At 44.7% G+C, this 14,633-nt stretch overlaps 1 protein-coding gene across 1 annotated transcript in view; it reads left to right on the top strand.

Moving 5' to 3' along the window:
- SHROOM3 (shroom family member 3) overlaps positions 1–14,633 on the top strand; it is a 154,498-nt gene that overhangs the window by 35,919 nt on the left and 103,946 nt on the right. Inside the window, exon 2 of the mRNA XM_075150381.1 lies at positions 10,971–11,125. Within this exon, the coding sequence (XP_075006482.1) occupies positions 10,971–11,125 (155 nt within the window). The remainder of the gene's footprint in view (positions 1–10,970; positions 11,126–14,633) is intronic.

The raw sequence follows: 14,633 nt of genomic DNA, 5'->3' as shown, positions 1-14,633 counted from the left end.
AGCCAGAAAATCCTGTAGCTTTACGTTTACCTCATTTATGGAATTACCTGATTGCAGGACAGATTCTTGGCATTTCTGTTTTGAATTCATGTGAGCAATATGCAAGGCAGGAAATTCACTGTCTAATCATGTGGTGAAAAAAACCCTCAACAACTGTACTTTGAAAGCCTATGGTTGTCTTTTGCCTTCTCCAAACCGATCACAGGTGCGTACATCTCAGCTGTATTTTCTTATGTGGAAATATTTTCCAGTTACCCCAAAAAGTCACAATCCAAAGAAAGTCTCATGGCAGTTGGTCACCGTCAAGCTACAACCTCTAGGTGTTATGGCAATATAGCTCATAACAGCAAGTATAGAAAAGTAATACAGAAGTCTGTGAAGATGTGTAAAGCATCCTGTAAAAAAGGGCACAAGGCAGTGCTATGTAATGAGGATTGAAAGGCAAGTTCCAAATGTTGTCATTTGCTCCTTGTTTTTAGAACAGTGTTATAGTTTCAGCCCAGCTGGCAACCAAGCCCTACGCAGCCACTTGCTCACTCCTCCCTGGTGGGATGGGGCAGGGAATCGGAAGGGTAAAAGTGAGAAAACTCATGAGTTGAGATAAAGACAGTTTAATAGGTGAAGCAAAAGCTGCGCATGCAAGCAAAGCAAAACAAGGAATTCATTCACTACTTCCCATCGGCAGGCAGGTGTTCAGCCACCTCCAGGAAAGCAGGGCTCCATCACACGTAACGGTTAATGGGGAAGACAAACGTCATCACTCCGAATGTCCCCCACCTCCTTCTTCTTCCCCCAGCTTTATATGCTAAGCATGACGTCATATGGTATGGAATGTCCCTTTGGTCAGTTGGGGTCAGCTGTCCCAGCTGTGTCCCCTCCCAGCTTCTTGTGCACCACCAGCCTGCTCACTGGTGGGGTGGGGTGAGGAGCAGAAAAGGCCTTGACTCTGTGTAAGCACTGCTCAGCAGGAACGAGAACATCCCTGTGTTATCAACACTGTTTCCAGCACAAATCTAAAACAGCCCCGTACTAGCTACTATGAAGATGAACTCTAGCCCAGCACAAACAGACAGGAGGGAGATTAAAGAAATAACTGGGTTTCCTACTAAGGCAGTTCCTGTGATGCTAGGTTTGGCTTTCCCCAGGCTTGAAAAATTGTCTTTGGAGTAGGTAATAAATGTAATTTTGCAGATGCATCTCCAACTGGTTTTTTTTAGATGGCAAGGACAGGAGGAGGGAGGGTACATAAGGTCGTGCTGTGAGAAGAGAGCATGCAAAGCAAAAGAAACTGCCAGCAGCAAAGAAATAATAACATGTTCCTATACCTATCCATTTGCACTCAGTGCAAAAGGTGACATTTCTTGAGGTGGGCCAGTCCTTGCACATTTTACATTCTGGTTTGTGAGCGAACGTTGGTCCATGACATCCCATAGTTTGAGGGATACACTGCAACCACCAAGAAGGGCTGTTTGGAGATGGTATGGGGTGTCTGTACAGGTGCCTATGGAAAGGATTACGGAGCACTTGATGTCATTGACTCAAAATCCTAGGGTTTGTAGGGTTCAGGCGGTCTCTTAACAGTACCTCGCCTCAGTTTTAATAATCACAACTGTTACTACGGGCCCATCTCCAGCTTTTTCTGGGGCACTGGGTGAGAAACATTAAGCGCTAGGTTCAGTTAATCTCTGGGAGTAAAGCTGGTGCATGCTGCATTGGCTCCTGCCACAATGACCAGAATGGAGACGGTGATGAGGATGATGAGTGGCACCCTGCATACCAGGAACACACTAGGAAGAGGAGTGGCTGAGGAATGGGAGTGTGTGAGGTTTGCCAGTGATCCCCAGCTGCCACGCTCTTCCAAGCTGCACCGCTGCGATGGACTCAGTAGCTGTGCAGTAGCTTTGAGGCAGTGCTCTCTCATATGTTGGGTGGTCACATGTTTGATAGCCCTCCGCCTAGACTGTAACGAGTTCACTGTCCAAATGTCATAGGAACTGGGTTTTTAATTATTGAAGCCTTGTGAGAAATGTGAGAAAGGACTGTGAAGTTGGGGGCAGGATGGCAAAGCAGGGTGAAAAAAAGAGTCCTGAGTGCGGAAACCTTGGGTGTGCTTGGGGCAGAGCAGAAGACCTTTCCAGCAGACTTTTTAACAAACAGCTATTTTTAACTCTCACATTGCAAAGCAAATATTAACTTTCAGACATGTGCAGTCACTGGCTTTGTTGCTCTGGAGAGGGGTGAGCTGTATCAGATACAACAGAGTGACAGGGAATGAGTTCTTGTAGCCCCTTGAGCTGATATCACCCTGATAATCGGTGCAGACCTAACAGGATCAAGTTAACGTGCTCCAGGCCCCAGTATTTGTATCACCTGGTAATATACCCTCTGTGGCATGCATGGAATGGTTTGTTTGCAAAAACCAAACAGTGAACAAAGAAGTAAGGTGCTCGGATTCCCACCTGCACCGGCAGGGTGTGTTCTGCAGGCAAGAGTCTGCTGGGATAAAAGCTGGCCTCATGCAGGAAATGGAGAAAGAGCAGGAGAAAGCGATCCCTCAAGTTTTAATGCTGCAAAAGGGCGAGCATTACTCTGCACCTGTACAGGCATCGCTTTTCCGTAGTTGCTCTGTCTGTGACTCAGGTGCACATTGGTGCTTTTTTCCCTTGCCTTGTTGCTGTGTGCTGTGAACAACAGGAGGGAAAGGTAGGAAGATGCATTAATGACTTTTGAGATATTGGCTCGCTGGACACCCTGACATGGAGCAGCAGGCAGCCGAGTGCTGGGAAAGCCAGGAAAGAAGCCATCTCCTGTCCCCTAGCCACCTTCTTCTTGTCTCTCTGGGTTAGCAGGAAAAGGACTGTTACACGCCACTGTAAAGCGTGTCAGAATGTCATTTTGCAGTTGGTCCCTGGGCAAGTCACAGCTAGCTTTATGCTGGCTGAAAACAAGCTGGTTTTTCCCCTGTCCTGCAGGTGCTCTTGCTTCTCCTTGCCTCTAGGTTCAGTCCATATGTTGCAAATGTCACCGTGTAGCTGAGAGTGGGCTTTGCCGCTGTCTTTCTGCTTGCTGTTGTCACAGCTTTTCCATATCTCTGTTTCCTGTCCCTCTGTTTGTCTAACCTGTCCATTTATACTGTAATGCTTCGGGCAGGAACTGTCCGTGATGATGTGTTTGTACCATGCCTCTAAAAGACGACCTGATATGGCTCTAGGTGTTACCGTAGAGCAAACACAGATTAGTTCCTGGTCTTGTATATATGGAGAGGGGTGGAGAAAATTTATTGTTAGTTTTGTCTCTTGTTGCAGTAAAGATCCTTCTTGAAGGTCTTCTTGAAGGCCTGAATCAAAGCTGTAGCGTAGGTCCATCTTTCTTTGTGCATTAGCTGAAATAAGACTTGATTTTCCCTGCCCCTTCCACTTTTAAATGTAAAAATCTCTGTGGGAGCCTAACTGTTCTGTGCTTAAGAAGGTGGAAAATTATCTTAGGAGTTAAGCCTTCTTTCCTCTGCTGGCTTAGGAATTTAGAGTCACCAAGAGGAGTCAGATGCAAACTCATCCAAGCATGTCTTCTTATCTCTTGTAGCTGAAGCCAGCAATCTGTTTTCCATTCACTTCTTGCCACTTTTTGCTGAGGGGCTGACTGCTGAGATTAACCTTGCTCCCAGGACAGGAAACAATCACGCAGGAAATGGAAAGGTGTGGAAGTGTTGGAGCCTGCAGGGGAGTCCTAGGAATGACCTTGAATCCTTGCCACTTGTCAGTAACTTGCATCCACCCTGCATGAATCACAGTGGCATTTCTGCAGCTGGATTGCTGTTTTGGTGCCCACAGCCACTTTGCTTTGGTGCCTGCCCTCGGTAAATTATACTGGAAAAGGTCTTGGTCCTTCAGGGAGCCTCTGCCTGCCCTGGCGCAGGGGCACTCCAGTATATTGCCTGCGCTCCCGGTTTCCAGACCATCCAGGTTCGGAGACTCTGGGGAAGCAGTGTCATTATTCCTTTGCTCCTGGGCTGGGTTTTCCCCTGAAGTGGGGACAGCCGGGTGTGCAGCCAGGCACCATAAATGGCACAGGGTCAGTGATGCTCCCTGCTGTCCCCGGGGTAGTGCAGGTGCAGGCAGGGAGAGAAGGGGTGGTGCTCAGTCATCAAGGGGTAGCAGGTTTCCATCTGGATCTGTAGCACTCGGCAGGGAACAGGCAAGACTTTGCTGCCGCTGCATGTGCTTCATTTTGACTTTGACGGGAATAACCGTAAAAGGTGAGTTCCTGGTTTCCTTTGTATCAGAGGCTCTGTACCATTTTCACTCAGCATCCTGGACAGATTCCAGTTTCGGTAAATACAACTTATTTGCCTGAAATCCCTCCTCTGAAAACAACATGAGTAGTTCCTGCTCATTTCAGCTTTCATCAGGTCCAGCCTTAGGCACAGACAAAATAAAGATTGCCTCAGACAACAGAGCAGGGGAACAGGAGAGGAATAAAGCCACAGAGACTAGGAGTGATTTCTCCAGACACGTCTTGAAGGAAGCTCCACTGCCCCAATGAGGGATGGATGGCCTTTCTTTCCGAGCAGCACCTACCTTTGGCCACCTGGAAGTGGGGAAACCAACTTTGACAGCAGAAGTGCACCCCAGCAGTGGGGAGGGGAGAGGAAAGGGGCTGTGAGCTGGCTGTGCTCCTTGATACCCCACTTTCCTCAGGGCTAGCTGCACCGCTTTATCTGAAGCCAAGTGCACCTGGTGCTGGCAAAAGAGCTGAGAGAAGATGCCGAGCTTCTGCTGTCTTGGTCTCCTCAACTACAGCCTTGGAAGCTCTCTGCCACAGCCTTGACATTGAATTTTGCCACTCCTGAGAATCGAGGCAGCATATTATATATATCCTTAGAGCATGAGCTGATGAATTCAGTGGAGGGGCAGGTGAGCTGATTTTGTCCTGAGACATAGGAAATAAGTGAATCTGTCTGTCCCCAGAGACACGTACACACACGCATGCTGCAAAGAAGCCGTGAGCTGTCTGTGACAGTCTGGTGCAGCCCTGAGCTTGTGACTCTTTTCTTATGGGGTCAAATACTGCTGAGTTTCTCTGATGTCAGCCACAATGCTAAAATCAGAGCTGGCGTCTGTTACTGCCAACATGGTGAGTAAATGTCCCTCTAGATTTACAGTGGTGCCTCTCTGATGTAGTATCTGGAAAATAAGCCTGGGGATGCCAGAAGTGTTAGAGTTGTGAGTGGTAAGGGCTGGAGTTTTCCTTGCTAAGTGTCTTGCTCCAAGCCAAGTAACTATATTCATTAACATGGTTCAGGCTGAGTGTGGGAGAAAATATGTTGTTTTGCCTGTGTTAAGTAACAGATTTTTTTTTTTGGAAGTGCCAGAAAGATTTAATAGCACTGCTAACCCTTCAAAACCGTGTAGTTTAACTTGTTCTTCTACTGAATAAAGTTCAGCCTCTCAAGGTGAATTCATTCTGTGTGAACCTTGTATGACTACCTGGAATAAATTAATCTCTCCACTACTATACTGTATACTTGGGAGCAGAAATGTTACTGTAGAACAATCCAGAGCACTATGAGAAAAAATCCCTTCCTTGCTTCCCTGCAGAATAAAACAATAACTAATTTGGCATCACTTTCTTTGGCTTGGAGTAAATGTCAATAGCTAAATACTCTCAAGATGCATGTCTGCATCAGGGATGGGGATATCCAGCAGAGACACGGCTCCAGGGGGAGACCTTTGACTTAACTATTTTTTGATTGAATTGTCTTAACTCCTCTGTCACGCTGACACAGAGGTTGGGGACAATGAGGAAGAATTTCTGTCTGCTGCATGGGAAACACTCGCTGCCCCCAAGTTGTGACATGGCATTAAGTCTGAATGAGAGGAGCAGCATATTCTCTGGAGTCATTCAGCAGCTCTGTAACTTTGTTTTTAGGTTTGAGAACCATCTCTGAACTCCACAGGGGCTTAAAAATCTCCATCTCCAACATAAAGCCTAAATCAATCAGCTACTCAACGAGTTTACTGAGCAAGCCAAATTTGGCCCAGTGGGCTGCTGTGTGTACTGCTCTGTACTGGGTGCCATACGCGGCTGGTCTGGTGTGGCTGCGTTATGCCTAATAGCGGACAGGTAAATGAAAGACCCCAGTCTCACCTGTTTGGTGGTCTACTCTGGGCACTGAGAAGTGATTATAACCTTGACTGTTGAATTTGGAAACGGATACAGTCAGTTTTCCTGTGTTTTCTCTCAAATGCACAGCTGGTTTAACCCCTTCTCCCAAGTTGCACCAGTGCTAATGACCTCGTGAAGGAGAAGGAAGAGATGAACCCCAGTTTCACTGGAAATGCATCATTCCACTGGGAAGAATGAAAATGGTTCCAATAAAATATTTGAAAACAAGGGGTTGAAAGCAGAGAATGTTTTTCTGTAATGCTCCTCCTGGGTGAGTCACGGACTCCTTGCAGTGGCAGAAGCTACCTCTCTCAGTTCCTCTGTGGAGCAAAATTTCTTCCTCTCTCACCCTGTCGGTTCCTATAAAATCTTCTTCAGCAGCTCAGGAATTCTGGACAGCCATCTCCAGCAGTTCATTTGTGATGCTTCCCTTCCCATCATTATAATATCTGACACGAAAAGGGCAGTAGTTTGTCAGTGCGATTGCTGTTGCTTATGTCAACACGCAGCTATGCTGGCTTACTGTTTTTTTCCAGAGCATCTCCCGGTGTCACTCAGCAGCTGTACTAACCTGCTGCATGGCACAGCTCTCACTTGTATAACTGCATGCAGTGTGCATACGTATTTGCTTGCTTGCTTGCTTGCTTCTTTTTTTTGTTGAGAAACTTCAGCAAGTAAGTTTAGGAATCACATGCACCATTCATAATATAAAGGACACAAAGATGGAATAATCCATCTTAAAAGCTACAGAGAATTTGTTGTTACAAAAGCTCCTCAAAGAAAGGGAAGAGAAAAGAGGAATAAATAAGGAAGACTTCTTTAAAGTAATCAAGAAAGGATCTCAGTTAGACAGCATTCTCTGAACCTACAGTAACCATAGCGAACCAAACAAAAGACAGTAGTAATAAGTCTTATGTATCCTTGGTGATCTGCTTAAGCAACTTCTTGCTTTTACAGTAAGCCAGAAAAAGGAAGAACAGATGGGTTCAAAGTCTGCTGCAGGATCTATTGAATGACAAGAAGCCTCCTCTAATGCAAGAAAACGGACTGGAGTGTTAATGCAAAGCAGGACCAGGGGTGGCCTTTGGGATTTTCAGGAAAGGGCAGTGGGCATGGGAGGCTTTACTGCAGGAAAGACAGCTGAAGGGACTTGAGTTTGCATCAGCCCAATGAGACTATTGAGGCGTTTTGAAGTGGGTGTATTTCAGGCGAGGCCAGCTTGGCAGGGAAGATCTTGTTCTCTCCTTCTGAAAGAACCTGAAAGAATCAGCTCGATATGTCTGTGGAAAACAGAAGAAAGAAAAAGGTGTGGGGGAGATGCTGAAATCACAGAAGTTTGATGGGATTTCACAGGAAGTAGGAGCCATCTTGTAGATGGTTGGTGGAACACCCTCCGAAGGGGATACTTTCCTGTAGCATAGTTCTAATTGGCACGGACTTTCCCCAGGGTCAGGGCCTGTGAGTTAGGGATTCGCAGAGACAACCCCTGGAACGAGAGGCAAGATTTGGATCATTGTCACCCACAGAAAGCTCACACATTAGATATAGACAGGACAGACAAAGGTAGTAACGATTGTGTCCATTTTACAGGTAAGAAACTGAGGCATGGAAGGCTTGCCTTCTCATTTACTCTCACTTGGGACCTGGTCAACAGGGTGAGACAGGTTGTTCCGAGAAGGTAACCACATGTAGAAGTGACCTGCCTGCTTATTATTTGTCTACTGTGGCATGCATAGCTTTCCAAGCATCTTCCATCCTTAACTACTCAGTGCATCACAGACCCAGCAGAGTCCCTTCCTTGACTTTGTTCAGCCTTGTCCAGTGAAGCAGGTGTTCATTTAAATAGGTTGCATGTACGCCGAGGTTTGTTTGCTTTGTTGATAATTGTTGCACTGCGTAGAGATAGAGCTCTGTGTTTTTAGTGCAGCTTGTTTTGTTTGAATCATTCAGTCCTTTCCTTGAAATATCACCACTCCTTAAACACAAATATTTTCAGAGGCATTCAGAGAGAAGAAATGAACGTGGAGCATCTGAGCCTTGCTTTGGGAGACAGTGCCTTGTTTCTGGACTTTTGGTGGAAACCTGGGAGTCTTTTCGCCTCTTTTGACTCTCCGAGTGGTAGTGCCAGGTCACAGGCCTGTTGTGAATGTTTTCCTCCGGCAACTTTAAGGAATTTGCATCCAGGGAACCCCTGCTGAATAGGTGACACAACTGTGCCTAAGCAATAGACAGATGAGAAGGCTAACAGATTATTAACAGATGAGATAACGATGTAAAGCACAAAAGATCAATCCATATCTCCATTTATATTCTCTCTGGGTACGTAAGTAATACGGTTTTGATGCTGCCATCAAAAGCTTCTAATCACAAAAAGTGGGTCTTGTTTTAGGTCTTGGTCATGGATAGTTTAAGTACACAGCAGCAAAGCAGATCATTTTTGGCCTCTGGAATTATTTGCAGATGACTCCGTACTCGTGCTAGCAAACTTTCCTTAAAGGCATTCTTTACTACGGTACGGTGGCTGGCTACATGGCCTTGCAAGCTGCGGTTTAAGAGCCCTTGGCATAGGCATAAGCTGGAACGCATCAGGATTTGAAGAAAGATTTCTTTCAGAACTGTTCATAACGTTAGCAACCTTATCAGAAGTATTGCGGGGTTTAGTCTTTCCTTAAAGTCTTTGGTTTCACATTATTTATAAAGGTTATTATGGAAGAATCCAAATTTCCATTTTCACTAAAAAAGAGGAGAAAAAGAAATGTCTAGCCCACATGGTTGCAAAGAGAACCCTGAAACAGTGATCCTGTGGAGTGAAAAAAACTAGAATATATAAATACATTTTGGATTATTAGAGGATAAAGCACAGATCACAGTTTTGTTGATTTTTTAAGGTCAGGGTTCATCAAGGCAGAAGTTAATACAAATGCTTCTGATGAGTATCTCAGCCTTTGAAGTAGTTGGTATTTGTCACAGGAGATATTTTTCCAAGAATGCCTTTTCTCCATTATATGTAATCTAACATAACAAAACAAAAACAAACAAAAAAATCTCTTCTGTTGACTATATCAGAAGTTAATCTCACTCTGTTGTATTTCATTGAAATGATACGCACCTGTTTTCCTGTACAGCAGCAATAAACTGGAGCAATACTGCATTTTTAGTTCGTTATTTATTTATGCTGGCAGCAAGGTCTAATGTTTCATCTTTCACCCTTCCTGGTAATTGTGATACAAGGCTCTTTATATGAAGTCTCATTCCTGTGGTTTTATCCATTCTTAAGAAGAAAAGAAAAAACTCATTCATCAGCGGAATGACTTCCTGGTAGGATGAATGACCATGATTTTTACCTACCTTTATAGGGGGTTCAGAGAATTTATTAGCTAATGTTTGTGGAAGTCAGATTTTAAGTTTTAGAAGGTACATGAGCTGGAATACTATTGTTCAGAAGAACAGACCGGCTTTGCCTGTGAGAAATCACCATTCAGCTCTGAAACTAATGTTCTGTTAAAAATCTGGGTAATACGTGTACGTGTGCTGAGTTACATGTCTGGGTTATGGCTCAATTACACTTTGCCTGGCATGACTTGAAATAAAAGTAACTTCCAGAAGTGCGTGCAATTTCACTGCTCAGAAAATGGTACCCCTGCAAATAGCAGCCCTTCCGCTGGCTGGATCAGAGTCTTCATCCAATTCAGATACATCTCTTTGTCTCAATATGATGTCTGGGAAGGTGAAGGCCTGAAGGAAGAGATTATACTTCTAATGTGCCATGAGATGTTATACTTAAGTGTGGGTCACAATGACAATTGCTAACACAGGTCACAGCTTCTGTTGAACAGGGACTGCCAGGTGCTTTGAATATCAGATTTTGTGGTGGCAAGTTTTGTAATAAAAGCTATATCAGTTGCACTCTGAACTGGTGGCACTCCTGAGTCTCCAGAAACTCAGGATTTGCAGTGCATTAACCCATATATAACCTTGCCCTCTGCTACGCTAGTATGCCTTTGCAGAGAGGTAGTGCATTAGTGCACAAGGTTGAGATTCAGAGATTCTGGGCCAAATTTTCTTGTCCTCTGCCTTGTCACTTACTTCTCTGCAGACTTGGCGTATTTCTGCTGGCACACTAATGGAGAATCAATGTGCATGAAGGACTACATAACATACGTGATGGACCGTACAAAACAGAGAAAAGTGCCCTAGGATTCTCTTTCTAGCTTTGCCGCTACATAGCCTTGAGCAGGCTGCTTACTTTCTCATAAAATTAAAATAATTGACTACTTTCTTTAAATCCCTAGCTGAAAAACCCTGCAGAGGTGCTGCATGTCATTAACTACATATACCTATGTGCATCTGCTTTGTTTCTGGCCAGTAAGCAAGAAGCTGTTGTTAATCAGCTAGCTAGATCATGAAGAGGAGCTTGAACAAAAAAAATCACATGCAAGCTCTTCTAATCCCAGCTTTGCCCTGGGGCTTGTGCCTGGGTGCTCTTATCAGGAGGCGTTCCATGGGTGTTTTGCTGGTGTTTACTGCTTCCAAGGCTTTTCAGGCTTGTTCAAAACAATGCTTCTTGGCAGAATTAATTTGGTTGCCAATCCCCAGCTTCCATCTATATGAAATGTAGGGGAGGCAAGCACAGACCTTTGAGGAAGCTGGCTGGCAAAGGGAGACAATGTTTCTTAGTCAGAGAGCCGAGTTTGGGGCTGGTAGACCTAATTCCTTCAACAGAAATGCATGCTCAGCTCTGCATGTGGTAGCCAAATTGTGGCAGGCATGTCTCACCGTTTCTTTCTCCTCTCTTTCCTGTGCAGATTGAAGAGGGAGGTAAAGCGGCCTCCCTGCCTTCCAAGCTGCAGGCTGGTGACGAAGTGGTGACCATCAATGAGGTGGAACTGAGCAGCTCCAGGAGAGAGGCCATCTCCCTGGTTAAAGGGTCCTACAAGAAACTGAAGCTAGTCGTCCGCAGGTAGGCAAGATCCAACACTCCTTCCCTCCCTCTCTCCTGCCCTGCAGGGTGTCACAGCCATTCCCCTCACATCTCCAGCTGAAAGCCTATGACTTGGCCTGATCTTGGCAAGAGCCTTGTTTTAAGCACACAGGCATGAGCGCAAGGGCAAATGTTTGTTCTTTTCAGCCAACATTTCTGTGACTCCTTTGTCACGGATACGTCCAAGCATGTGAAATACTGATCCAAATCTCTTCTACTGCTCCCCTGCCACATGACAATCCAGGATTCCTGTTCAGTGATTTACAAGCAGTTCCATCTTCCTTCAGAGTGCTTGGGGCTCCCTGTGAAAGGGTGGCGGTTCTGTACATAGCTCTTGCCTCATGTGCTGCATGTTATCACTGTTGCTGTGACAGCAGAAAGATTTCCACTGGCCTCAGCAAGATTTGGAGCTGTTTCATGTTCTGCAGGTGAGTGATAGGGTGGCTGCGCTGACCGAGAGCAGTCTGACTAATATTGTACTCGGGATGCGATCTAGGGGGAAGAGCAGCCACTTCACCTGCATCTTTTGAGCAACAGCTTCTGTGCTATCGTTGAATAAGTGATCTCTCACATGTTCTATGTCGCCGTTTCCCTGGCTGTCAAAGGCCTTGTAAATGGTAATGAATAGTGATGCCAGCGCGCTGGGTTTGATGGTGTGCTGGGCGTAACTCAGCTAAGCAAATTGTGCTGATCCTCTCTGGTGACATGAATAATAAATATGTTTGTCTTAGGGTCAGGGCACAGAACTCGAATCTTGATGCGCATTTTGAATCAGAGATGTTTGGGTCTGGAATTTGGCAGGGGGGGCAGTTTAAGACCTTAATAGAGATGGTTCCTGTATGTTTTTTTTACTGTGGACATGTCCAAACAGTTTTTTCTGTGCCAGTTAGGTGATAGCGGGTATCACTTTATGGAGTGCTCTGTCCTGAATTTCCACACTTAGCCAAAAAGGAATCTGGGTCAAGATCAGCATAGCTGAGGAGCTGTCCTTAGCCAAACAAAAGGTGTCAGCTTGGGTCCCTAAGCTGGAACAACTGACTAACATCTGAGCAGTGATGTCCGAGTAGGGCAGGTATGAACAGCTTAGACACCCTCCTGCTCTCTGGAGTATATTTCGTGCTTTTGCTGGCTATATTCTGTTGTTTACCTAAAGCATCTTTAGGTACTGACGATGACCTTACGACCTTGTGAAAGTAGAACCCTTTTGTCACAGTTTAATTTCATTTCGCCAAGATGAACTAGTAAAGTAGCTGGTTCTGTTTAGTGTAAATTGAGAATTGTTTCTGGTGTTTGATCTGCCCACCTAAGAGGTAAAAAGAAAAGGAAAGAAAAGGATAGACAAGCAAAGCCTGGAGTCCCATTGCAGTTCTTTCGTCCCAGACTTGTTCCTCTCCACTTCACTTAGATATTTTCATTAGCAGCATTTCTCTGGTGGAGACTAAAAGCTGCCCATGTTGTGAAAAACCCTTTTGCAGCCTACAAACTGGAAAAAGTACATTGGGAAGATCGGTTCCTGTGTGTCTCTAACTGGACACCAGGAGTGAATAAGCATTCTCTCTCTGCCTGGATATGTATGCACACACAGTGCGTACGTACGTGCACACATGCACGTATGTGTATGTATGTACGCATATATGCCTTTATACACAGAGAAGTGATGTACTCAAGGTCAGCAGTGTCATAGCCAGGCCAAAATTCAGCAGTTCCTTGGGAGATGCCGCAATCACGGGCACATCTCTTAGAAAGCTTTGAGGCCTCTTTCTTCAAGCTAAAAGAGAAAATGAGCAACTTTTTAATTTCCTTGACTAGTTTTTCACATGCAGTAGGAATCATGAGAGGCAGAGCAATCCCAATGGGCATCGGTCACATGGTTCTCATTACGGTTGATGAGTTATTGAAAAAGGAGGTGATCCACCTCTGAAAAAATCCACAATCAAACAGCAGTGTTTTCTGTTCCGAAATTACACTTCACAGTGTAACGTAATAGTTTCTCTCTCCATTATTTTTAAGTTCCCAAGACCTTTTCACCTTTTCTTCTCCTTTTTAATGAGTATGCAAGGGTATTTGATGTTTTCCTGGTTTGGAATACTATAGTGAACTTGAAGAAAATTTGGTTCGGAGCCTTTCATGGTTTCATTTCATCACCACTACAAAGATCAAGCACGTTAACTTTAAGAGGTATTACATTCGCATACTATTTCCCTTGCCAAGGTACTTTAAGCCCTTTGTGCACATTTAAAGCTCAGTAACAATGCATAAACTTAGAACTGAAAAATGGCAATTAAGGGCTAAGAGCCCAGCCTTCAGTTCAGGTAATTTGACACAGTCCCAGCTGACCCTGCAGTGCTGGCATGAAAGCAGCAAAAGAACAAAAATGTGAGGTCCTGACTGCTTTGTGGGCAGTGGTTCACGAGTTTTTCTGAATTCTCTCTGTCACCAAAAGTGGCAAGACTCAGCACTCTGGCCAGCTGGTGGCAAAGTAGAAGACAAAGATTTTGTCTCCAGTGCCAGAGGGAAAGTGGACGAGAAGCGATAACAGAAGGATCCCAGAGAAGAATGGTGAGAAAGAGGAAAGCAGCGAGGGGAAAGTGAGTTTCCGCATTAAATAAAAGCTTTCAAAAATCTGAAATGAAATGAGGCAAGATGCAAAAGAAACAAGTTAAGGAAAGCAGCTCAGTACAGAACCTGAGCCACGTGGAGCCTTCATCTCAGTTAAGGGGATGCTGCTGGGCAGGCAGCACGTCTGTATGATGACATGTGAACAAAGGTTTGCAAGCCAGACTTGAGGTAAAGCTACAGCACCAAGGATGTGCAGATTATCTTTACCCCAGACATAGTGAGTTTAGCCATTAAGACTGGTAAAGGAAGCACTAGTGTGCTTCCCACTTGGGATTGTTTTTTGTTGTGTGGACAAGAAGATGATGTTTTGCAGTACTACATCATCTGAAAATAAATTTTTTTTTGAGTGCTTGAGATGCTGATTTTTGTAAATTGGCCATAATGATTTAGGTGAAGTGGATTAGGGTTGCTTGCTGCAAATACCAGCAGTCTGAAAACTCACTGACCAGTCATTTGTGACCTGAATTTTTAGTCTGTGATTTCAGTATCCGTGAGGGCTCTTGCTTAGGAGTGACACAAACTCACACTGACATGGACTTTATCCCTTAAAAGTCATTTGCAAACAATAGCAAAGTCTACTTGGTGTATGTGATTTTGGTTCTTTCCAAAGCATATTCAAGGTCAGCATGTTTTTGATGGTTTGATTGTTTGTTTTTCAAATTAAGAACTCAGGAGCTCTCTATAGCAGTGTGATGGTGACACCAGACATCACAATGGACAGAAAGTACAGACTTTTTTATTCAAATGTATTGTAGTAAGACCATCAAACAAAGGACCAACAGAATTCATCTGACCCGCTCCATGCACGTGTGTAGCCCACGTAACATACTCAGACTGCTATTTAATCTTGTTTTAGATTTTAGGACAA

The sequence above is a fragment of the Calonectris borealis genome, chromosome 4 (genome assembly GCF_964195595.1).
Source record: "Calonectris borealis chromosome 4, bCalBor7.hap1.2, whole genome shotgun sequence".
Lineage (NCBI taxonomy): Eukaryota > Metazoa > Chordata > Aves > Procellariiformes > Procellariidae > Calonectris > Calonectris borealis.
This window is presented reverse-complemented; position numbering and strand designations above follow the sequence as displayed.